Source organism: Notolepis coatsorum (genome assembly GCF_963971535.1).
Source record: "Notolepis coatsorum genome assembly, chromosome: 6".
NCBI classification, from domain to species: domain Eukaryota; kingdom Metazoa; phylum Chordata; class Actinopteri; order Aulopiformes; family Paralepididae; genus Notolepis; species Notolepis coatsorum.
Genome location: NC_140170.1, coordinates 127,066,365 through 127,084,833, shown reverse-complemented (window position 1 = coordinate 127,084,833; position 18,469 = coordinate 127,066,365). Strand labels below are relative to the sequence as shown.

The window sequence follows — 18,469 nt, the reverse complement described above, 5'->3', positions numbered from 1 at the left end:
CCCCAGAGCAGTGCTGTTCCGCACAGGTTAGTTGGCAGTGGAAAAAGCAAAACAAATATGGTAAAGTAGTGGAAATGCATGTACTGTATGCATGCAAGTGCTTGTGTACGTGTTTGTGTGTGTGTTTGTGTGTGTGTGTGTATGTGTGTGTGTGTGTGTGTGTGTACGTGTTTGTGTGTGTGTGTGTGTGTGTGTGTGTGTGGGTGTGTGTGTGTGTGTGTGTGTGTGTGTGTGTGTGTGTGTGTGTGTGTGTGTGTGTGTGTGTGTGTGTGTGCGCGCGCGTGTGTGTGTGTGTAGTAAGGCCATGGAGGAGCGGTGACAATGAAAGAAGAATGAATGAAAAGATGAAGCAGCTTGGAGAGCATTGTCCTTGAGAGGAACAACAGCCATTTAAAAATGCATGCTTCCTGTTTGGTAGCTAGGCAGGTAGCTCTCTATCTCTCTCTCTCTCTCTCTCTCTCTCTCTCTCTCTCTCTCTCTCTCTCTCTCTCTCTCTCTCTCTCTCTCTCTCTCCCTCCCTCTCTCTCTCTGTCTTCATCTCAATCTACTAAAATGTGTATCCAGGGCAGGTAAACTCACTCTTGCTAATTTCTCTTTAGTTGCCTACTGCTACAACACTAGAATATAAGCCCCATTCACCATAGCTTGCTCCCAAAGCTAACATTTGTGAATATCTGCAGCAGAGGCTGCCTGTGCTTCTCTCTGCAGTGTGGAAGGAAGGAAAACATGTTCGTAGTTGTGCGCATGTGGTCTCTTCACACACTGTCTAATATGATCAACATCACATACAGATCTATGCTCTTCTTGAATCTTGTGACGTCTACTGTTCGCACCCGGAACCCTTTCACTGCTGGCCTTTAGCTTCACAGATGTCAGTCAGCACACGCTTTTCAACTAGGGCTGCAACCAATGATTATTTTCATTATCGAATGGTATTATTAATTTTTTATTTCAAACTGTTCAATCTCTCAGTGCAAATATAACATTTGTTAACACATCAACGGAAATTCTTTCACCTACACTGCACTCAGTTTATATTTGATTTGTAATTATTTATTTATTTTTTAAACAAAAATATATAATGATATATTGCTTTTGCATGCATTATGCACAATCTTTAAATTAAGAAGTCGGGATACAAAGTAAAATATTTGCTTTCCCCTAGACATTCTCTTCAGCAAATGACTATATTAAAATTACTTTGTGGCCTGCCTTTTTATCATTTGTTTTTTCCCCCTGTATAATGAACACAAAAGCAAGTGGGACATATCTTACTGCAACTCTACCTACCAGCCACGGATCCCACCTCAAGCTGCTATCTTATGGATACAGTGAAACACTTATTTTCAGTATTTTTCTAAGGAGAATGATTTGCCAGCATAACATAGCTAAAGACATTTGTTCTTCTTGTGGCCCATCGTTGGGTCCCATTTTACAGTTACCTGACATTTTCAGCATTGGCAGACCTTCCTATACAAATTGACTGACAATAATTGAAACTGTACAAGAATGGTACAGTAGATTCCTCCATCACAGACATTGCAGCAATTCAAATAGGAGGGCAAAGGACAGAGCACAGACAGTAGAATAGATGTGTGTCTGTGGATGGGTGGGTAAATGGACTGCATTCATATAACGCTTTTATCCAAAGCGATTTACAATTCCTGCCTCACATCGAATCAGGAACCTTCCGATTACCAGGTGACCGCTCTACTTCCTGAGCTACTGTCACTGGCTGTTGTTGGATGGGTGGGTTGTGTGTTGATATTACTACATCAACAAAGCCTATTATAAAGAGGCATTCTTCCCAACCTCAACTTTAAAAAAAGGAAAATAATTCTGTCTCTCTGTCTGTCTCTGTCTCTGATCACTCTCAGACCACCCTAGGGTGGAGTCTTAGAAGCTGTTTGAAGTCCCAGAGCCTCATCCACTTCAGTCTATGAAATGTTCTTGCATTCACATCAGGTATAGAGCCTACACACTCCAGGCCTGTGTAGGGTGTGCAGTATGCAGTATGCAGTCTAATGTTTTATCAGGCCCTTGAACTTGTAGAGCCATGTGTTGAAGTATGTAGTGTATACAGCTCCATGCATGCACCCTGATGACTAATGGTGTATCTAGTCAGGGGGGTTGTACCAAGGCATTGCTTGATTGGTAGAAATATAGGAAAGTAGAAAGGATATGTATCTCATTATTAATCCCCTTGGCCATATCACGTCTCCAGATGGTGCAGAAGTCTGCGGCACGACTTCTCACCAACACAAGGAAACGTGACCATTCACCTGCTTTACACTGGCTGCCTGTGAGCTACAGAATTGATTTTAAGATTTTATTGATTACTTTTAAAGCCCTACATGGACTGGCCCCCAGCTACATTGTGGACTTGTTGTAACCCCATGTTTCGGAACGCTGCCTCAGATCCGTGGGTAAGGCCCTCCTGGTTCCTTATAAAACTAGCCTGGTCACCCGGGAGGACCGGGCTTTTGCGGCCCGCGCACCCATGCTCTGGAATGTCTTGCCCTTGGATCTTAGGCTAGCAGAGTCAGTGTCCTCTTTTAAGTCACTTAGACACATCTGTTTTTTAAATGTTTTTCCTAATGTTATGGGTCTAGGTCAGCTCTGATTGCATAAGCTGTTTTATCAATCTGCCTACAAATCCTGTTTGAAAGGTTTTTTGTCTCTTTTTCTCTTGTTTTATTTTCTATTTGATTTTTTCGCCTTTCCTGATGTTTGCTGTTTGCTGTTTTTAACCAAATAAACAGCGCTATACAAATAAATTCATTCAATTCATTCATTGGGGACATTTGTTTTCTGCTTTTGACCCATCCATTATTTAACCCGGATGAGTCAGGAACCGCCCAGCACTACATCATACAGTTGGCATTAGCTTCTTGGAGAGAGGAGGCACTAGCAAGCAGGGAGATGCTGGTATTTAGAGAGGAGGCTCTAGCAAGCAGGGTGATGCTGGTGTTTAGAGAGGAGGCTCTACAGTAGCAAGCAGGGAGATGCTGGTGTTTAGAGAGGAGGCTCTACAGTAGCAAGCAGGGAGATGCTGGTGTTTAGAGAGGAGGCTCTACAGTAGCAAGCAGGGAGATGCTGGTATTTAGAGAGGAGACTCTAGCAAGCAGGGTGATGCTTGTGTTTAGAGAGGAGGCTCTACAGTAGCAAGCAGGGAGATGCTGGTGTTTAGAGAGGAGGCTCTACAGTAGCAAGCAGGGAGATGCTGGTATTTAGAGAGGAGGCTCTAGCAAGCAGGGTGATGCTGGTATTTAGAGAGGAGGCTCTACAGTAGCAAGCAGGGAGATGCTGGTGTTTAGAGAGGAGGCTCTACAGTAGCAAGCAGGGAGATGCTGGTATTTAGAGAGGAGGCTCTAGCAAGCAGGGAGATGCTGGTGTTTAGAGAGGAGGCTCTACATGTGTGTGTGTCCCCTACCCCCCCCCCCCCCCCCCCCACACCTCCAATGTACAGCCCCCACCCACCCACCCACCCACCCACCCACCCAACCCCACCCAACCTCCTCCAATGTACAGTTTCTACGTCAAATGTATATACACTCTTTTTCTGGACACTTTTGTATCACAAACAGTACTGTATTTGCAAATCTGATATGTCATAAATGTATAGATGTAGCAGTACTGTCTATCTGTATGTCATGTATGTCATATATGTTATGATGAATTGAAAATGGGGGACCCTGATGTAAACAAGACGAAAGTCTTTCTCTGGTCTGCATCCCCTTAACAATTGTATGTATTGAGCTGTACTGTACTGTACCCATTCTGCAATCTGTTAATACACTTTTCAATCAATCAATCAATCAAACAGTAGCAAGCAGGGAGATGCTGGTGTTTAGAGAGGAGGCACTACAGTAGCAGGCAGGGAGATGCTGGTGTTTAGAGAGGAGGCTCTACAGTAGCAAGCAGGGAGATGCTGGTATTTAGAGAGGAGGCACTACAGTAGCAGGCAGGGAGATGCTGGTATTTAGAGAGGAGGCTCTACAGTAGCAGGCAGAGAGATGCTGGTGTTTAGAGAGGAGGCTCTACAGTAGCAGGCAGGGAGATGCTGGTGTTTAGAGAGGAGGCTCTACAGTAGCAGGCAGGGAGATGCTGGTGTTTAGAGAGGAGGCACTACAGTAGCAAGCAGGGAGATGCTGGTGTTTAGAGAGGAGGCACTACAGTAGCAGGCAGGGAGATGCTGGTGTTTAGAGAGGAGGCTCTACAGTAGCAGGCAGGGAGATGCTGGTGTTTAGAGAGGAGGCACTACAGTAGCAGGCAGGGAGATGCTGGTATTTAGAGAGGAGGCTCTACAGTAGCAGGCAGAGAGATGCTGGTGTTTAGAGAGGAGGCTCTACAGTAGCAGGCAGGGAGATGCTGGTGTTTAGAGAGGAGGCTCTACAGTAGCAGGCAGGGAGATGCTGGTGTTTAGAGAGGAGGCACTACAGTAGCAAGCAGGGAGATGCTGGTGTTTAGAGAGGAGGCACTACAGTAGCAGGCAGGGAGATGCTGGTGTTTAGAGAGGAGGCTCTACAGTAGCAGGCAGGGAGATGCTGGTGTTTAGAGAGGAGGCACTACAGTAGCAGGCAGGGAGATGCTGGTGTTTAGAGAGGAGGCACTACAGTAGCAGGCAGGGAGATGCTGGTGTTTAGAGAGGAGGCACTACAGTAGCAGGCAGGGAGATGCTGGTGTTTAGAGAGGAGGCACTACAGTAGCAAGCAGGGAGATGCTGGTGTTTAGAGAGGAGGCACTACAGTAGCAAGCAGGGAGATGCTGGTGTTTAGAGAGGAGGCACTACAGTAGCAAGCAGGGATATACTGGAGTTTAGGCTGTAGATCTTGAGGAATTCATGTATTTAATTTAATGCAAGAATGAATGATAGTCTATTATAGACGACCAGCAGGTGGGATGAATCCTATCCCCACCGGTTATAAAAATTAATAGGGACAGGCAGGGGCATCAAAAGCAGAGGTAGGGAAATCCCCCCCCCCCCCTGGTCATATGAACCATTCATAAATCCGCCTGGTATTTTCCGCTCTACTTCTAGCAAGTGGGTGGCTCGTCTTGCTGTGACAGACGTCTCATGCTTAGTATTGTTGCCATAGGAACGGAGATGACCTCGTCTCATGCTTAGTATTGTTGCCAGAGGAACAGAGATGACCTCGGCTTATGCTTATAGTATTGTTGCCAAAGGAACGGAGATGACCTCGCCTCGTGCTTAGTATTGTTGCCAGAGGAACGGAGATGACATAATGCATAATAACATAGGCTGAAATTGACATTTAAATAATAATATTTATTAGAATATGTTCAAACGTCATTTTTGGCAGCCCTAGAGCTTATCCAATTTACTGTAAATTATTTATGGAGTTTACATGTGCCAACTCAACAACAGAATACTTATCGGAATATTGGAATATTAATGCGTGTTTAAACTCACTCAATGAAAGAATAAGTCACCTATCTCAAATCCACCCTCTTTTCTTGATGCACCAATCACCAACCACTGTTGCTTCCCTCGGACAGACAAAGTTTGGACAAAGCAACAGTTGTGACTGGAAGTACAGGAAAAGAGGGTGGGATTTGAGATACTGTACTGTAGGTCCGTTAGACAGTAGGGCTGCCTCCTCTTTGGCAATTAGTCGACTCTTCAGTCATTAGGTTTAGCATAAGGTTTGGCCAGGTCTTGCTCGAAAAAGAGATCTTTGATCTCAAGTGACTGGTAAAATAAAGGTAAAATAAAATAAGCTGTGGCTGCACCTTCAAATAATGATACTGTATTTGACTGAAACAAGGGAGCAGTAATTTAGGTTCCCAAGGAATAATTGATTGAAGTCCCCAAGTTATTATAATTTTGTATGATGCGACGGGCTGTTAACACTTTGAGTGCCACGCCGGGTTTTCCTTTTTACCCCCTGAATGCCACCATCGGCACCAATGTTAACCTTAATATCGCCTAATCTATGTTTTAAATTATGGCTATGTGTCTAATCTGCCCATCGCATTATCAAAGACTATTTTCCAGTCAGTGCTGTCAAGGCAGATTGTTTTTTTATCGCGTCATTTCCGTTTCAGAGCATTTAGAAAAGCACCCGTTTTGAGATAAAAAACAGCCCATTCTGGACCATTCTATGAAAATCGTCTTTTACTGGAATATTCCACAACGTTGATATTCGTCAGCCTTTTTATGAATCGTTTTCAAATAAACGCTAGATGATCAATATTATACGTGCACGCAAGCACATTCGGGCCGCGCACGGATAATCGCCGCATTGATTTCCTCTTGGACTTTTACAGTGAAACCGAAAGAGCCCATTTCACAAAACAGCCTATAACTTCATCAAAATTAGTCTGATTATCCTAACACTAATAACATAGAGTCCTTACCTGACATCAGATGGTATCCAACTGGTATATTCCAATTCCTGATCACCATTCGAAAAAATCGATAAGTGTATAGATCCAACGCGATACAGTAGAACTCCATGATCAGCGGGGCTCAGACGCTCCAGAATGAACTGTGGTAACCCCGGCTGGATCAGTGGACTGGAAAATGTGGAGTACCGGATTTTTTTCCCCATCCATTTTCATTGAGTCCATTCCAAAATCCCTTATGTCATCTGAAAGACGATAGGGGGCGCTTTTTTCCACATATGATCTCCGGCGGTGCTCGTGTATACTTGGGTAGGCTCGTGTGATGCAATATGATTTCAGATCGCAAAAAAAAATAATAATAATAATTCCGAGAAATCTCGTGAGTGGCTTTCAACCACATAAAAATAAACCCGAGATATCTCGTGTGTGGCAGTTAAAGTGTTAACATCTTTCACCCGGAGCCTATTTTCAGAAAATCCGCCTAAAATAAATGGAAAAGTAAATGGAATATTGCTCCACTTCTACATGGTCCATTTGCATATTCTTGGTATCTAGGGACATCTATGGACATCAGTGAATGTATTCCCTGTATCAGAAATATTGTGTCTATTACTAGGCTTGCTTAAATTGTGATGAAACAAAGGGGAATATGAATTATGATTTTTCTTTGCATCTTTGACAGTGAATAATACCATGCTAATAATGACCAAACAAAAACTGCCACTGATCACGTTCAGTACCTTCTTGAGATCATGTGTACAAAAAATCGAAGGAAATTAATAAAGGGAAGATGATTAAACAGAAGGTTCTGTAGATACAGTACTGAATTCTCCCATTCGGACCAATGCAATTTGAAATATTATTATAGAATATAGAATAGCAGGCTTATAAATTACCTTATTATAGCCAATTCGCACATTTATATATATATACATATATTATCTTTCAAATGCCCGAGTTCAATTTGGATTTAGTATCACCAGGCGTGCATAAGAACAGATAATGAAATCTACTGTAAATACAGTAGCTTTTTATTCTGATTAGGATGCAACCGTTTTGAAACAAATTTCAGATATAATTATTGCTACATGCTAACAATAGGGAAGATAAACTAATTACATTTCAATATTTGTCATAAACATTACCTTTTGTGGTAAAATTATCCCAAATAATAGCAGTTATTGTAATAATTCATACAGTACTATGAACCTTGAACCCAATAGAATCTTCCAGGAAGTGTAGAAAAATGGCAACGCAGAACCAGACATGTGGAAGTCCGCTACAAAATTCCCATTCCCCCGGTTTTACAAAATGGTCGCCTCTCGCGGATTATACATTCCAAAGAGGAAAATGTATCTATATAACACTTTAACCTATTCCTAAACTAACGTATTGATGATAATATACATTCTAAATGCTGTTGTGACATGTTCATGATGTTTATACTTGAATAGGTTTGAAATTAAAATCGCTAGTTTTATAGAACAGTCTGGAAATATTGATTTATGACCATTATGTCATTTGCGGTCCACCGACGGACCGCACAGGCGGAAGAGGTTAAAGGCCCCATGAAATCAAAATAGATGTTTTTGTTCTTTTATCACATGTCTTGCACTGGTTGTCACTTATAAGCCAGTATCCGTCCCAACAATGACAAAAAGGTTGTTTTATGCATTTTTTTTTTCTTTTTTTTTTCTTAAACATTTATTTATATTTATCAACTTACAACATTTAGACAAGACTGAAACAAAACCAAACATAAAACAGTACATTGACTTGGGTACCTTGAATTATTTTCATACAATAAGGCTCAGCAGCTCAGAACACCATAGGAGAGACCAACCACTCCCGCCATCCAACCCAAGAAACAGGACACCCGCCTATCCCAGGTCCACTACACCTGGAGCAGAGCACCCGGAGCCCCCACCTGCGTCTATACTTTCCGTAGCCGCATTTCTGCAGGATGCTCTCTGATTGGCCACTGACTGACGCTCTCTGATTGGCCACTGACATGTTTGTCCAATCGCGTGACGAGCTGTGTCTTTGCCCATTTCCGCGTCGAACAGCCTGCAAACTACCTGGCGTTCTATCGCCATGTTCTAAGACAAACTCTAACCTTAACCAACTTCGAAAGAGTGCCTAAGCTTAACCGTCGAAAGAACTTGCCGTCACGCTCTAAGACAAACTCTAACCTTAACCTACTTCGAAAGAGTGCCTAAGCCTAACCAGTGTAGAAACTGGCGTCGGCCAATCAGTGAGCGTCCTGCAGAAATGCGGCTACGGAAAGTATAGACGCCCCCCACCTGCCCCTGCTGTGATAGCCAGGCCCCCGGCCCATGAGAACCCCAAGCCCAGGATTGCAGAAGGCCAGAGCACCACGCATCAATGGCACTCAGACTCCCCGACGGCCCAGAGACAAGACCGCCCAGACCACAGCAGCCGAGGGCCCAAAAAGAACCCCACCCCACGCACAACGACCCCACAACACACAAGGCCCCCCTCTCCAGTGCCGAACCGCCGAAACGATGACCTCCCTCCCGATACTCCTCCCCCACTGAGCCAAGCCCGCCCACTTCTGTTCTTCCCATGTCGCAAAGACTAATATGTACGTTTATAGCAACTGCTGTTCTAACCAGACATAAAAAGGAAAAGAAAAAAGAACATTTGGTACTTCCAAGGTTTTTTGGGGGTTCTAGTTTTGTCCCCCTTGGCGGGTGGGGGGGAAATTAGTGATTGAAACCTGATTCCTTTCTTCTTTAGTATTTAATTTTTTTTATTTCTACGTAGCTCCGACGTTTCACAGCCACCTCCGTTGAATAGTCACAATCAAAATACACTCTCTGTCCCTCCACCTCTCTCTTCGCTTGCCAGGTTGCTTTGAGTATGTTTTCCTTGTCTTCGAATTTCAAGAAGTTGACAATAACTGCTCTCGGGGGATTATTTGACCTCCCCTCCAAGTCAATTAGCTTCTCCTGCATTTTGTTTTGTTGTTCGAGAGTAGCTACTTGAATCTCCTGGGCCTCTGTATTCTTTTGGGCCCGCCACTCCTCGTCAGCTGTCTTGAGCTCCTCTCTGAAATCCTCTAGAGTGTTCTGTATTGCATCTAGTACTCTCTGCGTGTTAGCTTGTATGTTAGCTTGTAGCCTCGCCACCCAGCCGGGTTGGTCCGCACTGTTATCTAACGTTCCGCTAGCTTGTTGTACCTGTTGCGTCATCTCCTCGTGTTGTATCTTTTCCTTCTGTGTATTTTCTTTGTCGGGAGTCATTCTTATATCGTTTCTCCTTGTGTTTTGTCATCGTTCTCTTGTCTTTGAATTGTCATTTTTTTTGCGTGTTTTAAATCATTTTACTTCCTTTTTTGATTTCTTTTTTACCGGGAGCTCTTCCATGCAGCTGTCTACCTGATCCTCGCAAACCGGAAGTCCATTTTATGTATTCTTAATCTTCCTACATACAATTATATGTATTCATCCTGCACATGGGGGTGAATACAAATTTTGCATCCAATTAAAAAGCTTTCTAGAATGACATTTACAGCACATTGTAACTAAGCTAGCACTCTTTAACTAAATTGAACAAATGCTTGCTAGCTAATGTTACTAATGTTGCGTAATGTTGCTAACATATGTTGCTAACATTAGCTTGCTAGCTAATGGGTTGACCATAATGCACATTCAGCGCTATTGGTTAGTGTAAACGGCAATCAATATCCACGACAAGTTCCTCCCTAGCTTCATATTTTTTACAGGAAACACATACATATGTGGAATCAAAATAGCATTCTGCTAGCCGTTTCATGGGGACTTTAAACGGTCATACCTATTCTAAGAGCATAATGCATTCCTGAATAAAACGCTGCCAACTGCCAACTTAACAGTGTTACAAAAAGAAGGAAAGGAAAGTTGGTAAAAATTAGGATATGCAGGAAACATATTTGACTGACCTCTTCTCGTATTCTCTTCACTGTTTCTCCTTTCTGTGGAAGAAACAGGTAAACCTCAGCCACATGACAGCAACAAACAGCAACACACAGGCTACAACATGCTGTTACAGTGGCTGACCTATAGTCATTTAAGCTTGAACATTCACATCATGCAAGGTACTTTGGAACATTAGCTCTTTCTAACAGCTGTCCCAACCAGTTGAACCCACTGTGGTTGAATGGGATAGCTGTAGTGAGCATCAGATCTGCTACAGTGCCCAGCAGCATAAGGATCCCAGCCTAGGGAGCCTCCACTGAGCCTCTACAGATTGCAACGACACGGCCTGAGTAGAAATTCTACACCACATTACGGTTCATGGCAGGGATGTCACTAGCGTCTGAACTTTAGGGAGGCTCAGATCCCTCGAGTCTAGGGAGAATATATATATATATATTTTTTAAACTGCCTCTATCTCCCATGAGTTTTGACAGGGGGATGGAGACATGTTTTCAATGAGAACTTGGGACTGTGAGCAACCTTTTCTTCTGATAAAATTATTCAAAACAAAAGCTCATTAAAGGGGTCATTGACCGCTTAAGCCCTAATATGTTTTCAAGGTGGTTCCAAGGTCAAGGTCTAAGTCAACAGCAGGTGGCACGTATAAGTACCATACACCATTGGAAAGATGGGACCCTATGGAATAATTTGAGCTCAACACTGTAGGTCAATACTTTATGTATATGCAATACATAACTTTTGAATCTCGCTTGGTATAATCGCTTGGTATAATCTCGCTCTCGCTTGAGCCATTGCTTTAAGCTCAATTATGTCTCATAAGATGTTGCAGCAATTTTTTTTGCCATTTGTTACACAGATTTGGTGCAACATTTAAACATGGTAAATCAATCCCTCCAACATATTCCATTAAGACCTCTAAGCTAGAGGTCACAATTTGTCATTTTATACAGTGAGTAGGGGTGTAAAGGTACAGGTATCTGTACCGAACCGAACAAGTTTCAGTGTGTACCGTACCGTACCGAACGGCTGTGTAGTGTACCGAACTAATACAACGGTATGTTAACCACTAACAACGGCCCACCGTTTCACAATCTAATATAATTATTATTATTATTTATATTTTTTATTATATATTTTTATTATTATTATTATTATTATTATTATTATTATTATTATTATTATTATTATTATTATTATTATTATTATTATTATTATTATTATTATTATTATTATTATTATTATTATTATTATTATTATTATTATTATTATTATTATTATTATTATTATTATTATTATTATTATTATTATTATTATTATTATTATTATTATAAGTCGATCATTAATTTCAATATAGAATATTCGTTGACAGCCCTACAAGTACAATTAGTTACTGCACACTACATCCCCCCTGAGTGGAACATGGAAAGCCAAACTTTCCCCCACTGTACCGAAAACCCGTACCGAACCTTGACTTCAAAACCGAGGTACGTACCGAACCGTGTTTTTTGTGTACCGTTACACCCCTAACAGTGAGGTCAGTTCTCATTCCACACCAGATGTGAATCTTCAATCAGAGGCTCCTGTCTCTTTCCCAGTAACGGGGGAGAGTATAAACGTTTGACCAGCCCAGAGGACAACGCAAGTTTGTTCTGCTTGGAACAGTAGGTTTGCATTGTAATTATCCCTCTTGACTAGGGGTGTAAAGGTACACATATCCGTACCGAACCGTTTCAGTGTGTACTGTGAACCGTACCGTACCGAACGGCTGTGTACCGAACGAATACAACGGTATGTTAACCACTAACGACCGCCCACCGGGGGCTGTTTTTCTCACAATCTAATATAATTATTATTTAAAAAAGAAATTACAAGTCGATTATTCATTTCAATAAAGAATATTCGTTGACAGCCCTACAAGTACAATTAGTTAGTGCACACTACATCACCCCTGAGTGGAACATGGAAAGCCAAACTTTCCCCCACTGTACCGAAAACCCGCACCGAACCCTGACTTCAAAACCGAGGTACGTACCGAACCGTGTTTTTTGTGTACCGTTACACCCCTACTCTTGACTATTTTGTCTTTCCTCCTATTATGATTGTGTTTCAGTATTCTGATGTAGTTGAATCTTCGTTTTGCTAATGCGCGTATTATGTCGACCAATTGTTAAACCTAACCTCGTTCTCTCCCTTGTAGCTTGGTTAAATGTTTTGCTGGTTAACTAACCCTCGCCTCTCTTCTCTTGCGTCTAGTGTGGGAGGACGCCGCCCTCGAACCACGCCACGCTCGTTGTGTATTTCCACTCACTTGCCCCTCCCATGTTTTTCCCCCACCTCGCCTACCCCTCGCGTTAAATTCCCTCTGGGTTCCCGATTTGTTTTCCTGGCGTTGTTTAGGCAACCCTGACCCACTACATATTTCAACACGGTAAGACTCCATTCTACATATTAACACACACATAGTCAAGTCAAGTCAAGTCAAGAGTTTTATTTGTCACGGCATACGAGTATACAATGAAATGCGGGTGGTCTTGCCCGCAACGATGTGCAATACAGTGGGTACAACATATAATAGAATCCAATACAATTTTTTTTTTGCAATAACAGGTAACAGGTAACATGGTGTGACATCAAAAACGGTATCTGTACATAGTTATTTACAGAGCATATAAGACATGCTAGGTAGCTTTGGTAGTGCAATACACTGTTACTGTTGCTAATACTGATTTAAAGTGGCTTTTCCTTTTGGCAATAAGTGTGAGTGTGTGCGCATGAGTGTGTGCCCGCTCATGTTGAAGTGTTAAAGTGGCTGCTAGTGTGTGAGCGTGCACAGCGTGCGTGTCGTGGGTGTGCTCATGTGTGCTTATGTGTGGATAGTTCAGTGTTCTGTGGTACTCAATGTTCATTGTTCAGGACTCTGATGGCCTGGGGAAAGAAGCTAAGCCTAAGCCTCTCTGTCCTAGTAGCTGGGGTTCGCAGGCGTCTGCCTGACCTCAGCAGCTGAAACAGGCTGTTATTGGGGTGGTGGGGGTCTTTCATTATTCTGCAGGCTCTGGATTTGCACCTCTTGTTGTATAGAACCTGCAGGGGAGGTAGTGCAATACCCGTGGTACGCTCGGCTGAGCGCACCACTCTCTGTAGGGCCTTCTTGTCCTGTGCCGTGCTGTTTCCATACCAGGCAGTGATGTTTCCGGTCAGGATGCTCTCTACCGCTCCTGAGTAGAAGGACTGGAGTATCTTCCCCGATACTCTGAACTTCCTTAACTGTCTCAGGTGGTAGAGGCGCTGTTTCGCCTTCTTTACTACTGTGTCTATGTGTGTTGACCATGTCAGGTCCTCTGAGATGTGGACCCCCAGGTACTTAAAGCTGCTCACCCTGTCCACGGTAGCCCCGTTAATCATCAGTGGTGTGTGCGTCTCCTGCTGTCCTCTCCTATAATCCACGATCAGCTCCTTGGTTTTACCAATGTTCAGGAGCAGGCTGTTGTCCTGGCACCAGCGTTCCAGTTCATGGCAGGGATGTCACTAGCGTCTGAACTTTAGGGAGGCTCAGATCCCTCGAGTCTAGGGAGAATATATATATATATATATTTTTTAAACTGCCTCTATCTCCCATGAGTTTTGACAGGGGGATGGAGACATGTTTTCAATGAGAACTTGGGACTGTGAGCAACCTTTTCTTCTGATAAAATTATTCAAAACAAAAGCTCATTAAAGGGGTCATTGACCGCTTAAGCCCTAATATGTTTTCAAGGTGGTTCCAAGGTCAAGGTCTAAGTCAACAGCAGGTGGCACGTATAAGTACCATACACCATTGTAAAGATGGGACCCTATGGAATAATTTGAGCTCAACACTGTAGGTCAATACTTTATGTATATGCAATACATAACTTTTGAATCTTGCTTGGTATAATCGCTTGGTATAATCTCGCTCTCGCTTGAGCCATTGCTTTAAGCTCAATTATGTCTCATAAGATGTTGCAGCAATTTTTTTTGCCATTTGTTACACAGATTTGGTGCAACATTTAAACATGGTAAATCAATCCCTCCAACATATTCCATTAAGACCTCTAAGCTAGAGGTCACAATTTGTCATTTTATACAGTGAGTAGGGGTGTAAAGCTACAGGTATCTGTACCGAACCGAACAAGTTTCAGTGTGTACCGTACCGTACCGAACGGCTGTGTAGTGTACCGAACTAATACAACGGTATGTTAACCACTAACAACGGCCCACCGTTTCACAATCTAATATAATTATTATTATTATTTATATTTTTTATTATATATTTTTATTATTATTATTATTATTATTATTATTTGCACCTCTTGTTGTAGTGTTCCAGTACCTCAACCTCCTCCCGGTAGGCCTTCTCGTCGTTGTCCGAGATCAGCCCCACCACCACCGTGTCGTCTGCGAACTTCACTATGGAGTTGGAGCTGAACTTGGCCACACAATCGTGTGTGTAGAGTGAGTACAGCAGGGGGCTCAGAACACAGCCCTGGGGGGACCCGATGCTCAGGGTGATGGTGTTGGAGGTCTGACCCCCCACCCTGACCGCCTGGGGTCTTTCGCTCAGAAAGTCCAGTACCCAGGCGCTCAGGGCGGAGCTCAGACCTAGCTCGATCAGCTTGTCCACCAGTCTGGTGGGGACTATGGTGTTGAACGCTGAGCTGTAGTCAATGAACAACAGTCTCACATAGCCCCCCTTCTGACGGTCGAGGTGCGAGAGGGTGCTGTGCAGTACCTGGGAGACCGCGTCGTCGGTGGACCTGTTTGTCCTGTATGCAAATTGCATAGGGTCCATATCACTGGGGAGGGAGGCACAAATGTGGTCCTTGACCAGCCTCTCGAAACATTTCAAGACCACAGAGGTCTGTAGTCATTTGGACATGTTGGGGAGGGTTTCTTCGGTACAGGGATGATGGTAGACATCTTGAAGCAGGCAGGGACCACTGACTCCGCCAGGGATTGATTAAATATGGCGGTGAACACTGGGGCCAGCTGGTTGGCACAGGACTTGAGTATGCGTCCTGTTATGCCATCTGGGCCAGCAGCCTTCCTGGTGTTCACCTGCATAAATGCTCTTCTCACACTGTGTTCCGACAACGAGAGAGCGTCCCCGCCCCCCCGCGGTTGCCCCCCCCCCCCCTCCACAACAGCCGGCGCGCCAGTGACGTCACTAGCCGGAGAGCCAGCAGCGCCACTGTCTACACCAAACCGAGCGTAGAAGGTGTTGAGCTTGTCCGCGAGGGAGGCGTCGTCGCTCCCCATTGAGGGGGCGCTGACTTTATAGTCAGTTATTGTCTTCAGTCCCTGCCATAATCCTCTTGTGTCATTTTGTGCCATTTGTGTCTCCAGTTTGTCAGCATATGTCCTCTTAGCAAGTTTAACAGCCTTGCGTAGAGTATAGACTGAAGCCTTATACTCCTCCATGTTTCCTGACTCTCTACCCAGGTTGTAGGCGGTGGTGCGAGAGTTCAGAGCTGCTCTAATAGTGCTGTCCACCCACGGTTTCTGGTTTGGGAAAACCCGCACTGTTTTCCTGAGGACAATACCATCAGCTATTGTTGTTATGTAGCTCACCACTGTGTCTGCGAGCTCGCTGACGTCACTGGCGCTTCCTTTGAACATATCCCAATCTGTGTCTGTAAACACGTCCTGGAGCGTGGCCTCTGATTCGTCGGTCCACTTCTTTGTCTCACGTGACACGACGGCGTCACGTGATCTTTGTTGATATGCCGGAAATAGCAAGATGGAGTCGTGGTCGCTCGAGCTTGAGGACCCCGTTAATGGCGGAGCGGCTACTGCCTTGTAGCCGGCTCTGAACGGGGAATAACAGTGGTCGAGTGTGTTCTTCCCTCTGGTGGAGCAAGCGATGTGCTGAAAAAAGGACGGCATCACTTTCTTCAGGTTTGCCTGGTTGAAATCGCCGGCCACTACCATCGCTGCGTCTGGATGTTTGATCTGGTGTCTGTTGAGGTGATCGTGTAGTTCTCCCAGCGCTTTGCCCGTATTCGCGTGTGGGGGAATAGATAAAATAAATGGGGCTAAACATTTTTCATTTTGGATAATTTTTTTTTGGGGGCTAAAATTATTAGCCCCTCTAAAAAGGGTCTGGCAACACCACTGGTTCATGGAGATGTTCTATCAGGGGCTGTGTCCTCTAGACCAGTGTTTCTCAACTGGTGGGTCGCGGGGCCATTTTGAGTGCGTCGCGGATGTGTGGTGTGTAAAAAAAAGAAAGGGGAAAAAAGTTTAAAGGATTTTTTTTTTTTTTTTCACTACCTATCTTTGTGAAAGTGGCTTCTCAGCTCTGGTCCAGCTGAAGACAAAGCGGAGGAACAGATTGGACATTGAGCATGACCTCAGAGTTGCTTTGTCTACCATCACCCCAGACTTTGAGACTCTTGTCAGGAGCAAACAACATCCCCAGTTATCCCATTAGTTCCCTGGGATGTTAAGCTAAGAAGTCTGCTAAGAAGGATATATTATTTATTATTATTATTATTATTATTTTATTTCATTATGTTTTTAGCCCTAGTTGCACTTTTGTTGCAACCCCAGTTATCCTATTAGTTCCCCCAAACTTACTGTAGGTCTGTTATGTTAAGCTAAGAAGTCTGCTAAGAAGCATAATTATTTATTATTATTATTTTATTTCATTGGGTTTTTAGCCCTAGTTGCACTTTTGTTGCAACCCCAGTTATCCCATTAGTTCCCCCAAACTTAGGTCTGTTATGTTAAGCTAAGAAATCTGTTAGAAGCATATTATTTATTATTATTTTATTTCATTGGGTTTTTAGCCCTAGTTGCACTTTTTGTGTTTATTTCATGTTTTTAACAGTGCATGTTTTTATTTATTTTTTTTAATCATAGTGGTTAAAAAATTTGGGTCGCGACTTAATGAGGAAAATGTTGGGTCCCGAGGCTAGACCAGTTGAGAACCACTGCTCTAGACCAGTGAAACCAGAGCAGCGTAATCACCAGCAGCCGGCAGAGTTTAGAAACACATTGTTTAACATTCAATCAACAAATAATACATAATGTAAACGATACTAGTTGTTTCGCAGGAAGACATCTCATTTCTGTGATACACACTGCATGTAACAGTGAACCTGCATGTACTCCGACCTCAAAAGTCATTGTTTGAAAATTAAGATTTTATTTTTAGTAGCACAAGGAGGAGTAGTCTGGCGGTCAGCGATAATCAACAATGAACTGGCAATTTGTTTTTGGCTGAAAATGACACAAGAGAACAAAGGTCCTGCTCACCTTGCCGATGATGCTTCCTACTTCCTGTGGAAGGAAAACAAGCACCAAATTTTGTAGATTTAGTAATTGAGTAGAGAACTCACTCACAAATGCACACATAAACACACACTCACACAATGCACCATTTGTTAATGTTAAGAGGAGTCATAGAGAGTCTTAGCATTAAAGATATGTTAGAGGTGCACATGCTATCCCCCTCCCTCTCCCTCTCTCTCTCTCTCTCTCTCTCTCTCTCTCTCTCTCTCTCACACACTCTCTCTCTCTCACACGCACGCACGCACACACACACACACACACACACACACACACACACACACACACACACACACACACACACACACACACACACACACACACACACACACACACACACACACACACACACACACACACACACACACACACACACACAGAGAGGTGTACTGGTAGTTGAAGTGGTACAGTTCGTATAGGGAGATTGGGCATATACTCCGACCCCACCAACCTTATTTCAGTGGTTGTCGTAAACAATGTGTTATCTTTTTTTTTATTTTATTTTTTTATGTTAGTCGTTATGCCAATTCCCAATCCCCTTCCTGGTCGTTGCGCACTCTACCCCCTACCGTCGGTCCGGGAGGGCGGAGACTATCACATGCTTCCTCCGACACATGTGTACCAAGCCCACCGCTTCTTTTCACCTGGCAGCGCGGACTCTCACTGGGAGAGTGTAACGTGTGGAAGGTCACACTACCTCTCTCAGATCCTTACCTTGCTGTGCAGGCGCCCCGACCGAACTGTAGGAGTCGCTGTTTACAACAACCAGGACCCACCCTCGCCGGGTTTCCCACCCGCTAACACTGCCAATTGTGTTAGTATGGGCGGTCGGCCAACCCGGAAGCACCACA

The 18,469-nt window shown here is 43.7% G+C and overlaps 1 protein-coding gene across 1 annotated transcript in view; it reads right to left on the bottom strand.

Annotated features, from left to right (window-relative positions):
- LOC311230491 (poly(rC)-binding protein 4-like) overlaps positions 1-18,469 on the bottom strand; it is a 259,895-nt gene that overhangs the window by 92,688 nt on the left and 148,738 nt on the right. Inside the window, exons 4-5 of the mRNA XM_084316780.1 lie at positions 17,586-17,609; positions 10,313-10,345 (exon numbers count right to left, since the gene is read on the bottom strand). Coding sequence (XP_084172906.1) covers positions 10,313-10,345; positions 17,586-17,609 — 57 coding nt within the window. The remainder of the gene's footprint in view (positions 1-10,312; positions 10,346-17,585; positions 17,610-18,469) is intronic.